Below are 20470 nucleotides of genomic sequence, written 5' to 3'. Positions count from 1 at the left end.
AAAAAAAAAAAAGAACTGAAAAAGTGCTGATGAAGTAACTAAACTACAAGCAAAATAGCAACAGGACTTGCTATAAAGTTAAAAGTTTACTGTTGTTTTTGGATTAAATTGTGATAAAAATGTTGGCATATTTGCTGTGCCTATTTTACATTTTCATTGCCTAACTGTTACATCTACTCCTACCCGTACCAGTTTTAAAAGAAATTAAAAAAAATTAACATCGTGCAGAATTAAGTTCAGCTTGTTTCACAACACTCCGAGTTTCTCACGTGGCCTCTTGGGGGAAATTCTACACGTAACCAAATCTCGTGTTTGGCACGTAAAAACGCGATAGCCAGCCCCGAGACTGCTGGATCTTTCTAGATGCAGACCTGGGGGTGGAGCTAGAGTCTCACACACGGAGACTGTGTAGTGTAGATTGTAGAGTATCTGTCAACAATAGATTAAATTTCAAAAATGAGCGATAACGACAAAGGCCGGGTACGTATACATTTTATTACCGTTTGTAATGCATTAAACATTTCAAATCATTGGGTTTGACAGGGTAACTGAAATTGTAACGGTAACAACCTTATTCATATTTTGTTGGCTAGTAGTACCCAGCTTACCTTGTTGGCCCAACTCTTTGGTCGAAAGCTGGGTTTTAGAAAGAAAATAAATTGCACAAATTTAAACAATAAAAGGCGACTTTATGCGCAACGGATGCGAGTTTTTAGTTCATCTTTAGCTAACTGGCTAAGACTAGCTTATAGATGAAAGCTAGGCCTGGTGCTTTTTTGTTTACGAGCCGGGGTTTGCACTGAAAACACTGCAATGTCGGCAAACATTTTTATAACGTTTTTAAATTGTTAAAACTCAGTAATTTTCTTCGTCTGATTCGTCTGATTATTGTGCGTAGAAACCAAAATAAATATTTCATGTCGTCGCGGATTCAGTGGAAGACATTTGCCTAACGAACTGTTATATTTTCGCTGTTTTGTTGATGTTGTTTTTTGTTCGTTTGTTTGTTTTTGTTTTGTTTCCCCCCCTGTTCCCCGGATTGAATTATATCATGTTACGTCTGCTGGTTATTAATCTTTGAATGTCATTGTGGGTTTCCTTAGTTCTTAGGCACAACAACAATTTAAAACAAAACTAACGACCTCAAGATTTGACCTTTTTTTTTAAAAAAAAAAATCATTTTTATTAACTCATGCAGCTTTCCCACACCATCTTAAAACTGTTAAAGCTGATACGCCACAAGCACCAGCATTATGGATAAGTTTGATTAATACTTGCTGGGCTGACTGACCTGTGTGCAGTAATATCCTTCCTGTAGTGAACTGTTTAATATCCCCTCACCTTGCACAGCTCCTGAATGCTTCTGTCTGTTTAATGGGTGTGTGATTATGCCCTGTGTTCCCATGTGGGAGGGTAAATGGCAGATTAAGAAAAAAGAAATGAAGAATTTATTTTCTGCATGTAAACCCATATTTTGAACTGGTTTGTATTAGTTCCTGCAAGGTGCTGGGTGCTTGTTGCTTAACTAACAAGTTTTGTTTTGTTTTGTTTTTTTGCCTCTTATTGGATTCCTTTTTTTTTTGCTAATATTTAATCTTTAAGGTTTTCAATATATTATGTAATCGTAACAGATAGCAACAGTTTTCTGTCTTTGCATTTCCAGAACAGGTTTTAAGGGCTGCTCAAATGAGTGGCTGCTACATCTTGAGGTCGTTGGAGCAAATTTTACACTTTATTTTGGAGTTATCCACTTAAAAAAATGGAGACAGTGTTGGTAGTTTTAATCTTGATTATAAAAATATTCACAGTCAGTGGTTTGATGAACACTATGGTGACTTAAAGGCCATTTGTCAGAAATTATGTAAGAAGGGTTCATTTGGGAAAATATATTGTTAAAGGAAGGCAAAGGGAATCACAAGAAGTTACCTTCACATCCTTACCCTTCAGTTTTAGTTGTAATTTAAAAAAAAAATGATCACCCCCGGTTTTACCTCTCAATTATTCCAAATTGTTTTTGAGGAAGTTCTTAGGAAAAGTGGCCAGAAAAACACAAAAGTGAAAGCAAAACCACTGAGCGTGAATGTTAATAAAAACACTGACCGTATGTATAATGTGGTCTTTAACATTCCCATTAATGTCATTAGCTCGTACTACTACTACTACTACTACTACTAATAATAATAATAATAATAATACCACATTAAACGTTGAATGAGCGTGCAGTTTTAATTGCAGTCATATATTCTTCATCCTTTTCTTTTTCATAAAGGTTAAGGTTGGACGAAGAAAATACGGAAGAAGTCCACTTTATTTTCAATAATATGAAGCTCAGATGTGTGAAGCTGAATTGTTGAATGCATGCTAAAACATGAGGAGGGAAGAAGTATGGGCAGTGTGTGAGAGATGGGGAAGTAAGAAGAAGTAAGACAATTGAAGAAAGAAGAATAATGTCAAGTAATGAAGTTACAGAAATGAAGTTAAGGAAGTAATCTGGATAAGGTCACTGCGCTAAGTAAATTTCTGGTCTGTTTGTCAAATGCGTGCATGTTCTTCTTATTCAATACACACACATTAGTTTAAATCATTGCAATTTTATCTCACAACTGACAATTTTCTTTTTTCCCCCCACTATTTAACAACCTATTAATGTAAACATATTGATGTCATATTATCCATGACTACACAGCACTCCTATTTCACAACCCTAAATTCAGTTTCCTTCCTGTACTTTTCACAGGATAGTCTTAATTTTTAAATACACAGTAATATTTTGGCAAATGTATGTGTTGATCACTTCATTGGTGCTGATAAAAAAATGTGTGTGGTTCGTTCAGGAGTCTCGCTCTGCATCCAGGAGCGTGAGCCCACGGGGCTCTGGGAAGTCGGGGAGCCAGTCCCCAGCTCAATCCCCTGCCCACTCAAAAGGAGGCTCCCACTGCTCCCGCTCCAAATCTCGCTCTCGGTCAAGGTCAAAATCTTGGTGAGTAATACACTGGCATAAAATTCTCTACTATCGATCAACAGACTCAATATGGCCACTTTCATGTTATACCCACCCTGTTCAGGGCTTCACGGCAAGAGAATCATGGGTTCAAACCCAGATAGGGGACTTCTCTGTGGAGCTGACTTCTTCCGTTTCTCTGGCCATTGACAAATCTTGCAAAAGTTCAAGAGTTTCACTTCCAAGTTGTTGAAAAAACCCCCAAACAAACAAACAAACAAACAAAAAAAGACATTTACATCTGCATTGTCTGCCAATTTCTGCGTCATGTGTGAATGAGTGTCCTGGTCACTGTGCTACAAACGCAGTGACAATGTCAGTAGATCGGACCATGCAAGTAAAATTTACACTTTCAGTGCAAATTTTCAGTGGGGAATTAAATGTTGCAGCTCTTGATGGTTGACAACAAACACTATTCAGTTAAACTGTATGTTCATATTTCATTGAGGCACAACGCAGCTTAACGGTTCAGTCTCAGATGTTACGTAGTTGTCTGCAGCCCCAGCAGGTGAGAGCCTGTCTCTATCTCTCACTCTCAATCTCTGTGACAGGAAGTTGTTACCAAGCGAAAGAGGCACGAGCCGGCGGGTTTTGCAGTACTTTGATCTTAGAAAACAGAAGGTTTGTGTGTTGGCTACGTCACAGGAAACTGGCATTTAACTAGCATCGCTAGGTTTAGCCACACGCTGCAAATTAATTTGACATTGTGCGTGTTTTACATGATGCAAAGTGCCACACATTTCATCAACATTTAAATATGATGTGGTTATAGAAGACTGTGAGTAATGGTTTTAAATAGCTCTTAAATACATACACAGTATTTCTGTGTGCAGTGTTTCATCCATTAGACTGTGTGCACTTCTACCTGTTTTCTGACTGTTTTATTACTTTTAGGCTATTAAAAAATATTTCACCTGTTCATCTCTTTAATATTATTACTCCTAGTGGTGGTCCCAAGCCTGGATAAATAGGAGGGCTGTGTTAAAGCAAACATGCAGATCAATCCACACTGTGGCAGCCCCTTGGGAAATAAGGGAGCAGCTTAAAGTACCTCCAATAAGACATTTGACTTGTGCATTCTGTTTCCCCATTCACAGGAGAGAGACTTTTTACTCTGTTTGTAAGGTGCAGGGGCAGCGCTGTCATTCAGCAATACAGCACCAGGTGTATTTTTGACAGAAACACTTTAAGTTGCACAGAAATCCAAAGTAAATTGTCGTTTTTCAAAAGTTTGCGACAATGTCAATAAAGCCTTGTTGGAAATTTGACGTCACAGAGGGTTTAGTGTTAGAGATTGTGACAGTGGTAAGTGGGGTTACTTTTCACTAGAGTCTGTGATGTTTTGGCAGTTATTTTAAATATTTCATGCTTTTTTTTATTTTATTTTTTTTAGTCCATGCTATAATTTTCATAAAGACAAATGTAAATTTGTGGAATTACATGAAAATTGCCAGAGAACGTATGAATATGGGTTGTTTGTTTCTCTCGCTCTCTATAGGTCACATTCCCACCGCTCACGGAGACACTACAGCCGCTCCCGCTCCCGATCACGGTCCTATCATCACCGATCTCACAGTAGGTCCTACAGCGGAGAGCGTCGGCGCAGAAGCCACAGCCATTCACCCATGTCCAATCGTCGGAGGCACATTGGCAACCGTGTATGTGCTTAGCAATGTGTGATATCTAAAAACAGAGGATGTATTGGTTTAATGAATGATTTTAATGAGAAAATGATCACATCCAAATCTTGAACCCTTTCAAATTTGCAGGCTAATCCAGATCCGAATTGCTGCCTGGGAGTCTTTGGCCTGAGCTTGTACACCACAGAGAGGGATCTGAGGGACGTCTTCTCCAAATACGGCCCCCTGGAGGATGTTTCCATTGTGTATGACCAGCAATCGAGGCGCTCCAGGGGCTTTGCTTTTGTGTATTTCGAGAACACAGATGATGCCAAAGAGGTACAAGAACAATAATAAATAAACCCGCCTGCCACACCTATACTTAAAATATCCTCTAGGACTGCAAGTGTAATTTATGTTCACTTTCAGGCGAAGGAGCGAGCCAATGGCATGGAGCTGGACGGGCGTACAATCAGGGTGGACTTCTCCATCACAAAAAGACCTCACACCCCAACACCTGGAATTTACATGGGCCGGCCCACATAGTAAGCAATCTCTTTGTGTGGAATAATTAAATATGTTTTTAAACAAAGACAGTGAAAATGCTTGTAATATAAGACAGCTCTAACTTATGGACACATCAAAGCATCTGAAATAAAATTCTTAGTGTTACTAAACCTGAAAAGTAGTGTTTTTATTCAACATTTAATCAGTCAACAGTAAAGGAAAAAAAGAAAATAGAAACAGGCTCTTACAAAATTAGTCCCTGTGTCATAAGTTGTATCCAGTTGAACCTAAAATGAACGCAGAGATTTTAATGGTAAAAATGACACAACTAACCTCTTCAAAGGCTTTCTCCAACCTCTTGGCGAGTGGTTGCTAAGGTCTCAGTCACACAGCCCTAGAGTCTAGTCAGTGACCCCCTGATAACCACAGGTAACTAGAGAACAGTGTAAGCAAGTAGGTTCTGGCAGTTGCTAGGTGAAATTTGTGAAAAAGTGGTATATAATGCTGCACCAAAAACCTTCTTTTAAATCTTTTTAATTGGAGGTGAGAATGTAACAGTAAAATAATGCAAAAGTACGCTTTGTGTAGCGTGAAAAATCTTATATTATTGCTTTTGTGTAGCGGAGGAGGCGGCCCAAGCGGTCCCCGACGCTATTCACGTGACTACGACCGTGGTTACGACCGTGGATACGACCGTGGATATGACCGAGGTGGATACGACCGCTATGATGACAGGGACTACTACAGATCATACAGGTGACTGTTAAAGGATATCAGCGGTTACTTTATTCTCATCGTGTCGTATTTGGGTTTGCTGTTCTTTATTTTATCCCCCTGACACTGACAAAAATGATAAACGGTCTTTGTTCCTCTAGAAGGCGATCTCCTTCACCTTACTACAGAGGCGCTTACAGGTCTCGATCGAGGTCACGGTCTTATTCTCCCCGTAAGTCATTTCAATAAAGTATCAGAAGTTTTTATTGAAGAATCCAGCATGTTGTATTGTGTCATTTAATTACCCTGTTTTGTTTCACAGGTCGATATTGAAGACTTCTGTCCCCTTATCTTCCCAAACATGCAGAATTTTTTTGTTTGGCTTTTTTTGTGGGGGGTTGTTACGTTTTGTAAAGACAGATATGATTGACTTCAGAGTACATCTTTCTTACTGTAATCATCAAACATCTTTTTGCTTAAAATACAAAAGTATAGTAAATTTATGAAGCGGTGCTTTCATGTTTTGAACGCCTGTTGTAAATGTTATACTCATGTCAGATTTTTGTTGTATAGTGGAGCAGATTAAAAAGCAGATCTGTTTTTCCCACCTTGACTCATGTCCTTCCTCGCAGTATTTTTATGCCTTTTACAATAGACTATTGCATTTGCAAGATAGTCGTAATGCTGACATGAATATATTAAAGCCTTGACTTTATGATATTTATGCATATTCTTTCTACAGAATTTGTGCAAAGCATTTCTATTGATTTGAGTTAAGTTACATTTTCTGGAGTGCTTCGTATAGTGTCAAGTGGGTGAGGATGACATCAGGAATAAAACTGCTTTGATGAAATAGTAAAACACAAAAGTATTTTAATCTTCCTGTTAAAAGCTCAATCACTCAGGCCTCGTCCTTTCCTTACTGCAGCTGTTCATGCCGACCACGTTTAGCTGGATGGATTTGTTTTGTTTTTTTTAACCAAGCTGGAACTTTTTAATTTATTTTCCCCCTAACTTTTCAGACTAGAGTAAACAGATCTGACCAGTTAGACAACTCGTTTGGCAACAAGCATAGCTTAAAACTCGTCTCTGTGCTGAATATACAAATGGTAAAATTATACTATTTTGTTGGGGGGTTTTTAAACCTCAAACACAGCTAGATGCTTCTCTGGGTCAGTTGGCTCTCTGAAATCAAAGTAATGAATCCAGAATTTCAGTTTCTCCCTTTTCTGGTTAGAAACATCAGGATCTGCTCATCGTTGCTTGGTGTCAACAGTGTGTTTTTGGAGGACAGATGTTCTGCAGAAACGCAACGTGTTTGATGTTTATACGTTACAAGTTCTGACCTCCTCCACCTAGGGTAGTAACTCATCCCTCACCCATAGCTAGCACTATACCGTTTTCTATCTGAGATCTATGGTCTTGGACTTGGATGTGCTAATTCCCGTGCAGGTGGCGGAGGTCAAGTGTCTTGGGGTCTTGTTCAAGAGTAAGGGAAGAGTGGGACATGAGATTGACAGATGGATTGGGATGGCGTCCACAGTGATGCAGATGCTGAACAGATGTGTTTTGGTGAAGAGAGAGCTGAGTATAGAAGCTAAGCTATCGATTAACCAGTCCCCCTACCCTCACTTATGGTCACAAGCTCTGGGAATGTAGTCGCGGATACAAGTGGGAGAGATGAGTTTCCTTTGAAGAGTGGCGGGGCTCGGTCATTCAAGAGGGACTCGGAATAGAGCTGCTCCTCCACGTTGAAAGGAGCCAGTTAAAGTGATTCAGGCATCTGACTAGGATACCTCCTGGATTGACAACAAATGGTGAATGTTTGCAGATAATTCAGCTTCTACCATACAAACTGCAGATAACCACAGCAATCACAAGTAGCCAGGCATGCACCCTGACCCACCGGATGAGCTGGAGGTGTCTGGGATGAGGGAAGTCTGGGCTTCTCTGCTCAGACTGCTGCACCCACAAACTGAACCCAGTTAAACGGTAGAGGATGGATGGATTGACCAATTCAGAACTGAAAAATCTGGGCTTTCGTGTCACTTTTTTTGCAACATGCTTGCCGTGTAATGGCCTAAAGTTGGACCTTTTGACATCTGTTGGTTGCAGCAGTAATGTACAACTTCTTCTTTGAAAGTGAATAGTCTCTGTTTCTGGTTTCCATTACACAATTTCCAAGTTTCACTACAACTTAGACAGCAAGTGGGGACTGTTTGCAGATAAATCCGCTTCTTCAATGCAAACTTTAGGTTTTAAGTCAACCAGGGGAATGATCTAAAATGAATATGATTGCTTAGGAGAAAAATACACAAAGAGCAGTTTGTTTATGCAATCATGCTGACCCTTATTAACATTAAATTACATATGGATCCTTTTTTTTTTTAATTGTTAATGATTGATAATAAATAAGGGTTTGAGGCAGTTTCCCAATGCAATAAAAAGCTGGAGTACTATCAGGCTAATTGGTGCTTCTAAACTGGCTGTAGATACAGGATTAAAGTGCTGCATGAATAGCCTGAAAACTATGAATGTGGTGGGCAGCGTAAAGTGCTTCAGGTTGTCAGTAAGACTAGAATATCAATATCATTTTCCAGCCTGCTTTGTTGAGGGTCAAAGGTTACCAAATTGTAGTACAGCAGGTTTGTCCACAATAGATTCGCCTTGTATAGCCATAGAAAACGTTTATTTAATGTCAGAAGAAGGTGAGTCGTTGGACTGCTTTATGATTTATTTATTTTTTAACGTGGTTTTGAGTAAAATTGATCCGTGACTAAATGCAGCTAAACAGCCACTGTGAAATCAAGTCAGTTACACCAAGCACACTGTTTAAACCTTCACCACAAGGTGAAGCAAGAGCCTCGGAGTAGCACCTAGCTGCAGGAAAGCAAAGTCCAACATCTACCCCTGCTGGTCACAAATGGTCCAAATCTGTATCCATGACATACAGTACATTACATGGAAAAATTACTTGTTGGATTCTTCGCTTATTGTAGTTTTTCCCTTTTTGCCAGAGAGGAGAGGGGGAGGCGGAGAGGCAGAGCTCATGTCTTGTAAAAACAGGCAGTTTCTTTACTCAAAGGGTCAGTTCACCCAAATTATTAAAAAAAACACAATCCCCCCTCTTATCTCAAGTGAGATCAAGCCATGCAGATAATTTTTGTTTTATTTGTCCAGGCTTTGCAATATCCGTTCTGAGATTCCTCGCTTCACGCCAAGACCATTGAGGTGAAATGACTTCATTTGTGGTGCACTGCGCACAAGCACCTCAAATTATTTTTGGTTTTGTCCAGAATTTGGGTGAATAACTGATAAAATTAATTAGATTCCCACGGTGGAGATATTGACAATTTTTAAAAATTCTAAATCTTAAAATTAGCCATATCTGATGTATTTGATGCCCTCCAGCTGTTTGAGTTTCACTGAGTAAATGGATGCTTTACACTTTGGTTTACTGCACAACCAAGCAAGAAATTGACCCTGTAATAGACACACAGAAGATACAACAATATCACTAAATTCAGCTCTGATTTGAATGGTTATTTTACCCCAAACCCTATTCAACAGTTTATATTGTGGACTTTTGTGGCTTTAGTGCTGAAATTAATCAAACTAAATACATTGCAAGGGAGCATTGTAACTTCCATAATTTATAAATTAGTACTTTAAACCTTGAATTAAAGTAAAAGATGTTAGAAATGATAAATAAAACAGTGTTGGGCAAGGATACCGTAAAAATTAATGCAAGTTAGAAGCAAGAAAAATTCACAAAGATGTTCTTTTTTTTTTCACTACCAAAAAAGGGGAAGACCAGCAGAAAGACACCAGCAACCAGTGACCACACCTTGGAAAGTGCATAAGCCTATTTATTTCCATATTCTACCACAAGTCTACATGTGCAGTATGTGTGTAGTGAGTTTTGTTCAGCAGTTCTCAGCACGTTCCCCAAATGTCACATCCCTTCCACTCTCAGCTCAATTTTCCCCTCAGAGTGGAAATAATTTTTGGGTGGCTGGCGTGATTTGTCAGCACACTGACCTAATTGGGCATAACACATAAAAAGAACACATGTAAACAAACCCTGCTTTTCACGGGGAAATGCAAATGCGGCGCATGGATGTGATTTTATGACTTCTATACTGATCATGGGGAGTGGTAACATTAATAAAATAGCTATTAATGCGTTCAAAGCGACTTAATGACTTGTTTGAATGGTGATTCTGATCTCTAAGCGTAAAGACCCAAGACAACTGTGTTAGCAGGTCACCTAGGAAAGTAACTAAAGAGCTTGTTTTGTAAATAGGCCACAGTTTGGACATTCCGCTGTTCGCATACTGACGTAAACAGGGCAGGGATGGTCAGTACTGCTGCTGTTGGCACTATCTCCACTACAGTGGGGTGGCAGTAATGTTCCAAGGCACAGGCCAGTCACATGTAGAAACACTCAGCTGCTGTAAGCACGAGGCTCCTCCCCCTTCTTCGGTAGTGTAGGTAGAAGGACTACACATCCATGCACGAGCCCTGCAGCCACAACCTTTCACTGACATTTCAGCCTTTGTTTGAAATTCGCCTTACGTTTAGCCGTGCTTCCCTCCCAAACACACCCATCCGTGCGCACACACAAAAGAGACTGGATGCTACATCATGCGTAGGGTAATATATATATATATATATATATATTTAAATGAGTGGCCTGAGTGGCACCGCATGGAGGGCGCATGCAGCACAAGGCCTGGGATCCCCTCGCTCCTTCTTATCAGCAGCTTAAAATAAATATTTGCTCCTTTTTTACAATTTGCGCACTGGGGCTGTTGGTACTATTCAAGGCTTAAAAATGGAAACTGTCGCCACCTTTAATTAAAAAGTGTAAAAGCCAATAAGAGATATTGGTGCCAAAACAGATGCCTCTGGTAAGGCTGTATAAGTCATGAATATAAGTAGTAATAAGTAGCTAATTCACCATTATTCCTGCAAGGACGGCGTGTACAGGCAAGCCAAGCTTTCACTTTCTGTATTACTTAAGACAGTTACGTTCATATTCTCTCTTTTTTTGTTGTTGGTGTTTGTTTTTTGATTTGTTACAGCTTTATAATTATATTCAGATTTTACAAGATCACAATTATTACCTGAGGTGGTCTTATTGGAGTGTAATATATGCGTAATAACAGGTGTTCACGGTCGAGGATTGGGCCCACATCTTACACGCCGCCATAAATCCATATTTTTATGTGGCTCATAAATAAATAAAAGGCAAACTGTGGGGATCAGTGACACTCTTTGAGTCGACAAGTGCAGTGACAACGACTTGATTTTCCACACAGTAGCTCTTTTTTTTCCTTTCTTCACTCCCCCAGCCTGGAGGGACCCGTGGCACGGCCCTTATTATGATTTGTTAATATAACCCCTCTGCCTCCTTTAAGCCCATCCCTTTGCTGAATGTACCCACTGCTCATCATGCCACTTTCATACCCTACTGCACTTTCTGTGCTGGGAGAGCAGCAGTGAACCCACATGCACCTCCAAACAATTTTTTTCTTGTGATTTTAAGGGAGATTTTATTTAGAGGCGGTGCTTGTTGGCTCCAGAGTAGCGTCGTAGCGACGACACTTCTCCCTCAGTCCCTGTTAAAAGAGTTTGGCCAGGGCCAGTTGGTGCCGGGGGGTCGCCTATAGCTTAGTACTATCCTGGGGGGTGATTGCTGCGTCTTTTTTAAAATCCCAGCAGATTTTTTTCTATTTTATTTTTTATTTTATTTTTTCAATTTTTTTCTACTTCTCTGAATATCGCCATTCTCTCACTCTAAGATCTGATACCCCTTCGAGATTTTTCCTTTCAGATCATGAACAAACTATATGTTGGGAATTTAAGTCCTTCGGTCACTGTCGAGGACTTGAAGCAGCTCTTTGGGGAGAGGAAGCTGCCAGTGGCCGACCAGGTCCTACTGAAATCCGGCTATGCTTTTGTGGACTTCCCCGATCAGAACTCGGCCATAAAGGCTATAGAGACTCTTTCTGGTAAGTGTGGATTTGATAAGTGATGCTGCTGGTGACAGGGAAATTTCACAGCGAGTTTAACTGCAAGACGAGGTTTAAAAAGCACAATAGGTCAGAGTGTCCGAAATGTGAAATAGGCTGTTAAGCAGCTCTTGTGTTATTTCTTTTACACATATATCTATATCTATATGTATATGTGTGTGTGTGTGAGTGTGTGTGTCTGTGTATGTTGTTCGGGACAGTGTTTGCGATCACATCCGTGTGTGCCATCAGAGTTTAGATGAACGCTCAGTCATGCACGCTCCAGCAAAAATTGGATAAATTATCGATCACAGGACACACTTGGGGCTTTAGTGCCCATTTGCCTAAAGAAAGCACGAGTCGTCGTAACGCAATTAACGCGCACAATACCCTATATTTTGGGGATTCCGATAGTGTGGGGCGCTACTTTGCAATCACCCACTGGAATGTATGGGATGGTCTGATGGTTCGGGTAGGCATAATTATTTTTCACTTATTTTTTATCTTGATTTTATTCAAGAGAGCACGGCGAAGCGAGCGCGGAAAACTTGTCAGATTCGTGTTCCTCTGATGTCTGGCTATGTTTTTACGAGGTGTCTTGGAGGTGGGTCACGGGGGTCCAGAGGAAAGAGCTAATAAACAGGTAGCTGAGGGGGGACGAGGTGAGACGCTAATTCCGTGCTGCGCCAGGCCACTCAATAGTAACGAAAAGCCGTGTTTGAAAGCCTCGCCGAAGAGCGCTTCAAATTCACCCTCCGAGCCGGGTCAGCACGGAGAATTAGGAAAAACACCTACCTAGAATAGAAAGAGTACAAGTCAATTCTCCTTTGCAAATCATCTCCTCTTTTGATGTTGCATTCTTTACTGGAAGCTGAAAAATATCCCTCATTGCACTGTGAGGGTTGTGGGAGTGGAAAGCATGGCTGCCCATTTTCCCCATAGTATATAAGCTTATCATGCTTCATTTTGGCGCCGATACCCCCCCAATTGTCACCCACAGGACCTCACCCCGAGTTGGGATTAATGTAAACGTATACAGTTTGTTCGCCGCCGCGCACACAACGCGCCCGTGTACACTACTTTTTTCAGGGGTTGGCTATTTTGAATGGGGACGCACCTACTTGGTGAAGTGATTCAAAGTGTTGGTGTGTAGGCCTACCCAGCTTGCATTGTTACTTTTATGAACACAACAGCTAACGCTACACTATCAATTGTTTTTCGTCCCTACAGGTAAAGTTGAATTACACGGAAAGGTGATAGAGGTAGACTACTCTGTTCCCAAAAAACTAAGGTAGGCCTACAATCTGTGACACACACGTTCTCCACAAACACACACGCATTGTATCATACGCCTATACTGTGCCCCATGGCAGACTTGTGTGACCTGTAGGCTTCCGCTGTGAAATATAGCGAGCAGATTTTCCCTCTTTTCTCGGCTGCCGTGTGTGATTTCTGCCACGCTGTTGCTGCTTTGTTTCCTGGCGATTAAATTGCGATTGTGTGGTGATTAGACAAAGGGAGTTGAAGGGGTGGGTGGGTGTTGGAGGGAGAGAAAAGGGCGATAAAGAAACAGTTTAGTCCCAACATCCGCACAACACACGGTGGCTGCTGCCATATCGCGTGATCTTGCAGCAAGGCCTATCCCAGTTTAAAACATGGACTCACGCGCACACGCTTGACGTGTAATAATTAATATATCCTAATTAAATCTCACCTTAAGGCTGAAATTAAACTTGGTTCAAGTTTAGGCTGAAATTAACGTGGTCCAAATGCGTTTATGTATTAACCTCCTCTCCCTACGCAAGGTTATTTTTCCATATATGTAGGCGATAAAAGTTGGGTTTCTTTATTGACTGTTGCACTGCAATGCACGACGTGATGCATACCAATCAGCTGCCTCTTTCTCCCCTATATGCATGCGTGTGGATGTATGTGGGAGTCACGCTGTGTGTGTAAGAGAGAGAAGAAGTAGCAGCTAGGGTTGACTGTTTTAGTGCGTAAATCTATAGGTCAGCCCCTCAGCTTCACAACCACGACACCACTGCTGTGTACTTGTGTTTGTGTCAGCTTGCCCACAAACGTAAGAAATCCACGAGCTTTTTAATTTCTTTTAAATGCCTGGGTATATTAAAGAAAGAAACTAATTTTTTTTACCCCTACGCGTAACGCCTGAAAAAGTCACTCGTATGTGGCAGTTTGCGCAGCCTAAACACTCCCTCGACATCTATAGATCCACCCATTTTCACAACAATGCCATTGGCTATAGGGAAAAACTACATTGCGTGACAAAAAGGTAAATATTCAAGCCCCTTGTGGAGGAACACGTGACCCATACTTTATGTGCTTCCAGCATAGTCCTCCCCCTCTAGTGCAGGCTTTCTACTTTCCTGCCTAAGCAGCCCCTTCGTGTTTTTTCCTTTCTTTTTTTTGCTTAACAACATTGTAGAAAAAAATCTGCATGCTTTACATATACAATGATCGAGCTGCTGTGTCGTTTCCCTTGCTTTATGGCTCGATCTAAAGACGTTTTGTAAGCTGCAAGGCGCAACATGGTGTAAAAGCCTGCGCCACTCCCCACAGTTAATTTGCACGTAGGCCATGGCAATGTTGGAGAGCCTCATAATGGCTGCCATGATGGCCCTGCACACTGCACGGCTATAGGCTGAATCAGATGGAGCAAATGTCCATACATGTGCCCGATGTGTCCAATCGGCAGTGTGTACAGCTGCTGGATGTGCTTGCATGTGCTGAAAAAGGCCTTAAAGCGGAATCCTCGCCATATGAGCGAGATCAATACTAGTGCTGTTTGAATACGTATAGGTGTTCATTTTGTAACGCAGAGCCTGCCTCAACGTGACACGTGGAGGTGCAACTTAATAGTTTGCTGTTGTTGTTGTTCGCTTGGTTTAAATACAGAATGCCTTAAAAAGTAGTGAATTTAAATTTGAAACCCTCTCCGCAGAAGTTCGCCACGATTTGTTTGGAGATTTTGCGACAGAAACGTTCGCCCAGATTTACATTTTAAAAAGATTAAAATGCGTATTTTTTGTGTTCACTATAAGATTTAATTATCATAATTTACAGGCCTCCAGTTAATGCAAATGTCTCATCTTTTTCGTGTATAATTTCTTTTACATGTATTCAAGCTCTACGAGACATCATTGAAAATGCAATTTAGATGTAATAATATAGGACGATTCTACGCTGTTTGCTTTATTTATGGTATTTTCTAAATCTTGCATTTAAATAATTATGTTAACAACTGCAGGAATTCTCGTGGATTTAATTGCAGCTGAGCTCGATGCATATAGTTACACAGGGCTCATCAGTTTTTGTCTTGTTATTTAGGAAGCTGTGTGAGCTTTATGTCTCATCTTCAGGCCTGCTGACACTTCTTGGGTTTTGTGAGGCTGCTGTAGTTTCAGCTGCTGCTTGTTTATATATTTTTAGTTATGTTTTGTTGTGTAACAAGGTCCCTGTGCTGACAGCCATATATGGATTCACAGTTAAATTGTAACCATTTTAAAGGGTAAAATTCAGATTGATTATGGTGACTTTTTAGCTTTTTGTTTGCTAATGAGTGAAAGCCTGGGCCTTTTTAAACGTGTTTTTAAATCACTTGATCAAAAACAAAGGTGTGAGTTCATGTGGTTTTGATGTCCTGTTTGCCATTTAAATATTATTTCACCTCTGTGCAGTTTATGTGTTCACATTTCAAATAGCTTTGGAGCTATGAGCTAATTTATAAGAATAAAAGTAGCTTTTGATTTTATTTGGGGAAGTTTGGAAGCTTCTTGTCAGGGAAATGTTGAATAATTAGTTACAAATTTATAGTCATATTTTAAAGAGAGTTTTTACAATTATGAGGCTTGTATCTGCTGAAACTGTTTGTTTGTATCACTTTATTAGTGTTTTAAAAATATGGATTACTTAATATAGATTTCAGTGTTAAGACAATTGTTACTCCAAATTAATGGACTCATACTTTAAATAATTTCTGTGTTTTACATATATATTTAATTGCCTTGACATGAGCTTGATGTATAATTGTAGGTTTTAAAAATAATTGTTTATTGCAGCAATAATCAGTGGAACTCATGAAACAGAAATTCAGTATGCTTAAGAATAATTATTATTAGCCATATTTCTTTTATTATAGTTGCCTAATTTATATGTTCCTAATTAGAGTGCAATTGCAAAGGAAATTATTTTGATATTATAGTTAAGCAAAATATCTTTGTTGCATTTTTGCTCATGTGTTTTGTTTTGTTTTTTAATGGTGGCCTGTTTTTACACAAGAAATCATTAAAAAAAAAAAGGTTTGTCCTCCATATTAAGTTTCTTGCAGTCGTTGCTCGTGCTGCACACGAGGCACACGAGAGAGGGACTTGGTGCTAATTGATATTGGAGCTTCATAAACCGTTTGCAGTGTTGCTTGTCTATCAAACCCGAGCTGGAGTTGCACGCAAAATGACCAATGTGAGCGCTTGCTGTGAGCCTGATCAATAGTCAGTCAGTGATAGTAAGCACATGAAGGTGGTGCTTGCGGAGTAAACACAATTAAAGCTGTCCTCCTGTAATATCATGCAGGTTTGTTTACTTGCTTGTTCAGTGACAAAAACAGACTTTTCCTCCTTCCAATTATCTCCCGGCACCTTCGACATGCCTAAATGAAAATGTGATACATTTGTGACCGAGTGCTAACTCTTGTGCTACACTCCACTGTCTTTCTAATGAGCTGTTTTGTGCTCTTCATCTACGTATTAAGCTAGCTAACAGTTGTTTAATAAAGCCAGGCCGATTACAAGACGTGCATTCTTTTTTTTTTTTAATAATGGGATACTACGGCGTGGTGTAAACATCTGCATTGCACCACAGTGGTGCCCGTGCAGATGTGTGTGTTGGGTTGTCTGTGCACACTGAGTCAAAACACCGAAATACGATAGCCATCAGTTGATCCACTCAGAATCCATTAATACTCCCCAGTTGATCCTGGGCGAAGGGGAAGCTCTCCAATTCAGGCTCTGGTTTTGTCTGGAGTGATATCAGGAGGTACTGTATTGCTCTCCTCCAAAGCCACATCCGCTGTACCCTCCTCCTCCTCCTGTCTCCTCTCACCTGTCCATAAGGAGTGATCCCTCAGAGTGATCTGTTTTATTTAGGAGGAGATGCCACACATGTTTAATCTTCCATACAAATGTATCCCCTATTGAGATCTTGTGTTATAAAAGTTATGGCTTATGAAATTGCTCTTCATTAGCAATTACAGGAGAAAAAAATGACAATTTTCTTCTTAGAAATTAGCCTTGGGCTTTTATTTTTTCTGTGTTCAGGCTACTGCATTTCAAATTTCAGCGCCTCTACAACTCTGCTAAATTTGTATAGCAATTATTAACTTTTTCATGAAAGTGAAAGAGTATATTTTCTCTCCTGAAGTGATAACAGGCTTGCTAGTGCAACAGAGTACATAGCTTAAGGGAGCAGCGAGATTAGATGTGAGAGAATTGTGAGTTCACTGTGTGTCTATTGTAGCTGTGGGATCACTGTTTAAGCTCCCCGAGAGTTTGAAACACCTTTTTAAAAAAGATCTACTTTTTTTTTTTTTTATTATAACAGAAGCTTGCGTGTGTATCACAGCAGTGTCTGTAGAAACTCACTTCTCAATGAGCTGCCACTCACATTTCACTGCAACCTGTTGCATGACTAATAGTTCCTGTAGCATTACACCCATTACAACCAGGATTTAAATAATCGGCTAGATGACTCTCCAGAGCCATAGTGAGGAGGTGTGGAAGGCGTGGCTGGAATGAGGAGGATTGCTCTGACTTGATGACTTAGTCTCTGACTAAGCCGTCCAAATATGCTAGAAATAAGGGAAGTAAAACAGGACTGGTCACTATTTGGAGATGGTTTCACCTGAAGGAGAGTGTGACAGCGGGAGAAAGAACTAGAGAGGTGCTATGTATCATCATCATCATCCACATGGGAGATGAAGGGGACAGCTCTGTGTTTTTGTTTGTGACCTCACAATCGTGCATTGCTGCTGCAATTTTTATCACGATGGAATAAAAAGTGTAATGAAAAAGAAGTCTGTTGTGAAAGGGAAATGAAACCCTCATGATTAAAGACGAGAGGCTTAAAGTTGCCTTGAACTGAGACACCTGAAGATATTTTATTTCAATCTGTAAGTTTGTCCCTGAAGATATGCTGTCATTGGCTTTCTGTAGAAGATGATAGAAAAAGTTGAAGTTCTGAACTTATCAAGACTAAAAAGTTGCATTTCTAATCAACTAGGTGCTCGGTGGCACACCTGTCCATCAGGTATGCCAGATACGTCACCTAGTTTACCGGTTGCTTGGAGATAAGTGTGAGCGCTGCCATGTCAGGCTGTTTGGAGTGGTTGTTTGGGGACGCCGTTATGCTAAACAGGGTTTGATGAAATACTGGAATCTAAAACGTGCTGAACATGAATGCTTAATGACTTTATAAGTCATGATTATGAGTGCCACAGTTTGTACCCAAGTTCTTTTTTTAAGGAAGTCATTTGAAAGTTGTAACAGCTGCTAGGTCTCTCTTTCCTTTTCTACATCATCCCTCTTGCTCAGGCTGGTTTCCCTCGTGTGTGTGTGTGTGTGTGTGCACGCGCCATGTGAATATAATGGTTGAACATGACACAGGATGACACAGGAGAGACAGAGAAGCTGTGGGGAATCCCAGCTAAAAGCGACATGCCGGATGTAAAGTTTAGTGTTTCTGCCATTCAGTGTGCCAGCACACAAGGGCGTGGTGTCCGTGGAGGGGAGGGCAGCTGAGGCGTACAGCAGGTGGCATTTCTCACACAGGCAGATCCCGTCCTTGTCCCATATCATCACCATATAAAACTGCTACCCTGATACTACTTTAGAGCTCTGATGGGTTTTGAACAGGTGAAAACTTCCAAGGAGCCAATCAGAGTCTGACATGGAGCGAGCCCAGAGCCAAAAATGCTTACATGCAGAGGAGGCACTGTGTCACTGGCTTAAAACTGTGAGCTGGGAATACGGTCTGCCTAAAGATTCACCCTGGTCAAATGGGCTTCATAATCCTGTCAGGCTTTCACCCTTTTCTCATTCTCTTACCTTGGTTTTAAAGTAGAGATGTAGCAGTGGAATTAATTTCTCTTATACATGATTGCCCGTTGGTTGACTGGTAGTTGACCTGTCAGTATCAGAGATGATTATTGTACCTACCTGGTCTAATCCAGAGCCCTGGTACCAGGATGCCTGTAATTAACATTACTTACAGCAATTTTAAAATAAATGAATAAAATGTTGAATGCTCCAAAGAGAGGAAAAACAACCAAATGGGTAGAAAAAAGAAAGAAGAGAGAGCAGACAGGCAAAAAATTACCAGGTAGACTCAAATTGATGGCAAAAACATGAACATTTTCCACAAGGAGATGGTGACTGATTGCGGAGACAAAAACAACCACAAACATCCATAAAACAAGATGCTGGGTGACTTGTTGACTTGTTTCTTTTCTCTTTTTCTCCTGTGTTATTCAGGGCTCCAGACTGTCAATGTTTGGTCAGGTTTTATGATCATTATATTAGGCGTTTTTGTGTTTGTTTTTTTCATTTTCTTTAATGCAGGCTGTACATATGTTTTGGAAAATAAAAATACACAATTATAGTTGAACGTTGAATGGAAATGGTATTTAAAGACATAGCCACAGCCTAGCAGGCAACTATGGGGAAAATTTCTTTATCAGCTTGTTTTGGAAGGCTACTGTTAACATTGGGTAACATGGCAAGAGATTGCACGTGCCGTTGTTCCGATATAAATGCCCTGTAGCTGCAAAACAATGTGGAGACACTGAAGGCAAGGAAGACAGCTTAAATAGAAAGAACCTTAAAAGACACGCGGATTTCACTGGCCGAGGTACAATAACGAGATGCATTGAGTAAATTGTGCAGAATGTGGCGGTGCGAGTATGATTAATGCATTGTTCGAAACGATCTATCTAACTGCACAATGGCACCATATGACACAAGCTATGCAGGGATTCGTGGAGTCCTTGAAAAGCAGCGCCTCTTCTCACAAGCATTTACCAACAGGGTCGCCTGGCAAATAAGACCAAAAAACTCAATAAAAACAAACCAAACAACATAACTTGCATGATCGTATCATGTGAAGATGACTTTTAAATTAAAACTGTTGTTTTAAAAAAGAAAAAAAAGGAAAGGTTTTGCCCATTTGGTATGTTTTCATGCCTGAGCTTGGAGTTTTGCAGTAAACGGCTGCCTGCCGCCCTTATTTGATCTTAAATATACATTATTATTCACGTTAGAGAATAAAACAGATGCAATAGCACCAAAATCTGGTGGTGGTGCTACCATTTGTGAGACTTTGGTGGCATTTGGTGAGGCGAGAGGGAAAGTTCTCCTGAAGCCTTGCTTTTAGGAGCTAAATAGCAGCTATATGTGTTTATTCAGAAGGCATTTATTACCCTGAAAAACAATATTATTGCCAATATTAGGCAGTTTTTCTTGCAGAAATCCAACTCCTTTGAGTCTGAACACAAAGTGCGCTTTAGGCTGGTCGCCCCACTCAAAAGTTTCTAAACCCAGTTT

The 20470-nt window shown here is 40.4% G+C and overlaps 2 protein-coding genes across 6 annotated transcripts in view; both read left to right on the top strand.

The window, feature by feature from the left end:
- The first annotated feature begins 302 nt into the window (after positions 1–302).
- Positions 303–6448, top strand: tra2b (transformer 2 beta homolog). 3 transcript variants are annotated; one of them, XM_005723360.1, is made up of 9 exons: positions 303–480; positions 2270–2477; positions 2835–2980; positions 4500–4659; positions 4771–4959; positions 5050–5165; positions 5749–5883; positions 6003–6073; positions 6164–6448. In XM_005723360.1, exons 2-9 carry the CDS (start codon positions 2448–2450, stop codon positions 6172–6174), a joined length of 858 nt encoding a protein of 285 aa, XP_005723417.1. In that variant the 5' UTR covers positions 303–480; positions 2270–2447; the 3' UTR covers positions 6175–6448. The 3 variants fall into 3 exon arrangements, with proteins under 3 accessions (XP_005723417.1, XP_005723419.1, XP_013763767.1); XM_005723362.1 differs by lacking the exon at positions 2270–2477; XM_013908313.1 differs by lacking the exons at positions 303–480; positions 2270–2477 and having other exon boundaries at positions 2532–2980; positions 6006–6073.
- A 5021-nt stretch (positions 6449–11469) lies between these two features.
- The window catches only part of igf2bp2a (insulin-like growth factor 2 mRNA binding protein 2a), a 56511-nt gene continuing 47510 nt past the window's right edge, over positions 11470–20470 (top strand). For 2 of the 3 annotated variants that reach the window (XM_005723351.1, XM_005723350.1), the window contains exons 1-2: positions 11470–11858; positions 13089–13149. In XM_005723351.1, the coding sequence (XP_005723408.1) occupies positions 11684–11858; positions 13089–13149 (236 nt within the window). In that variant the 5' untranslated portion in view covers positions 11470–11683. Of the gene's footprint in view, positions 11859–12291; positions 12331–13088; positions 13150–20470 lie in introns of those variants that run through there. The other variant, XM_005723354.1, reaches the window with a different exon arrangement.

The sequence above is a fragment of the Pundamilia nyererei genome, unplaced genomic scaffold (assembly GCF_000239375.1).
Source record: "Pundamilia nyererei isolate P.nyererei 1_Seehausen unplaced genomic scaffold, PunNye1.0 scaffold00009, whole genome shotgun sequence".
NCBI lineage: Eukaryota > Metazoa > Chordata > Actinopteri > Cichliformes > Cichlidae > Pundamilia > Pundamilia nyererei.
This window is presented reverse-complemented; position numbering and strand designations above follow the sequence as displayed.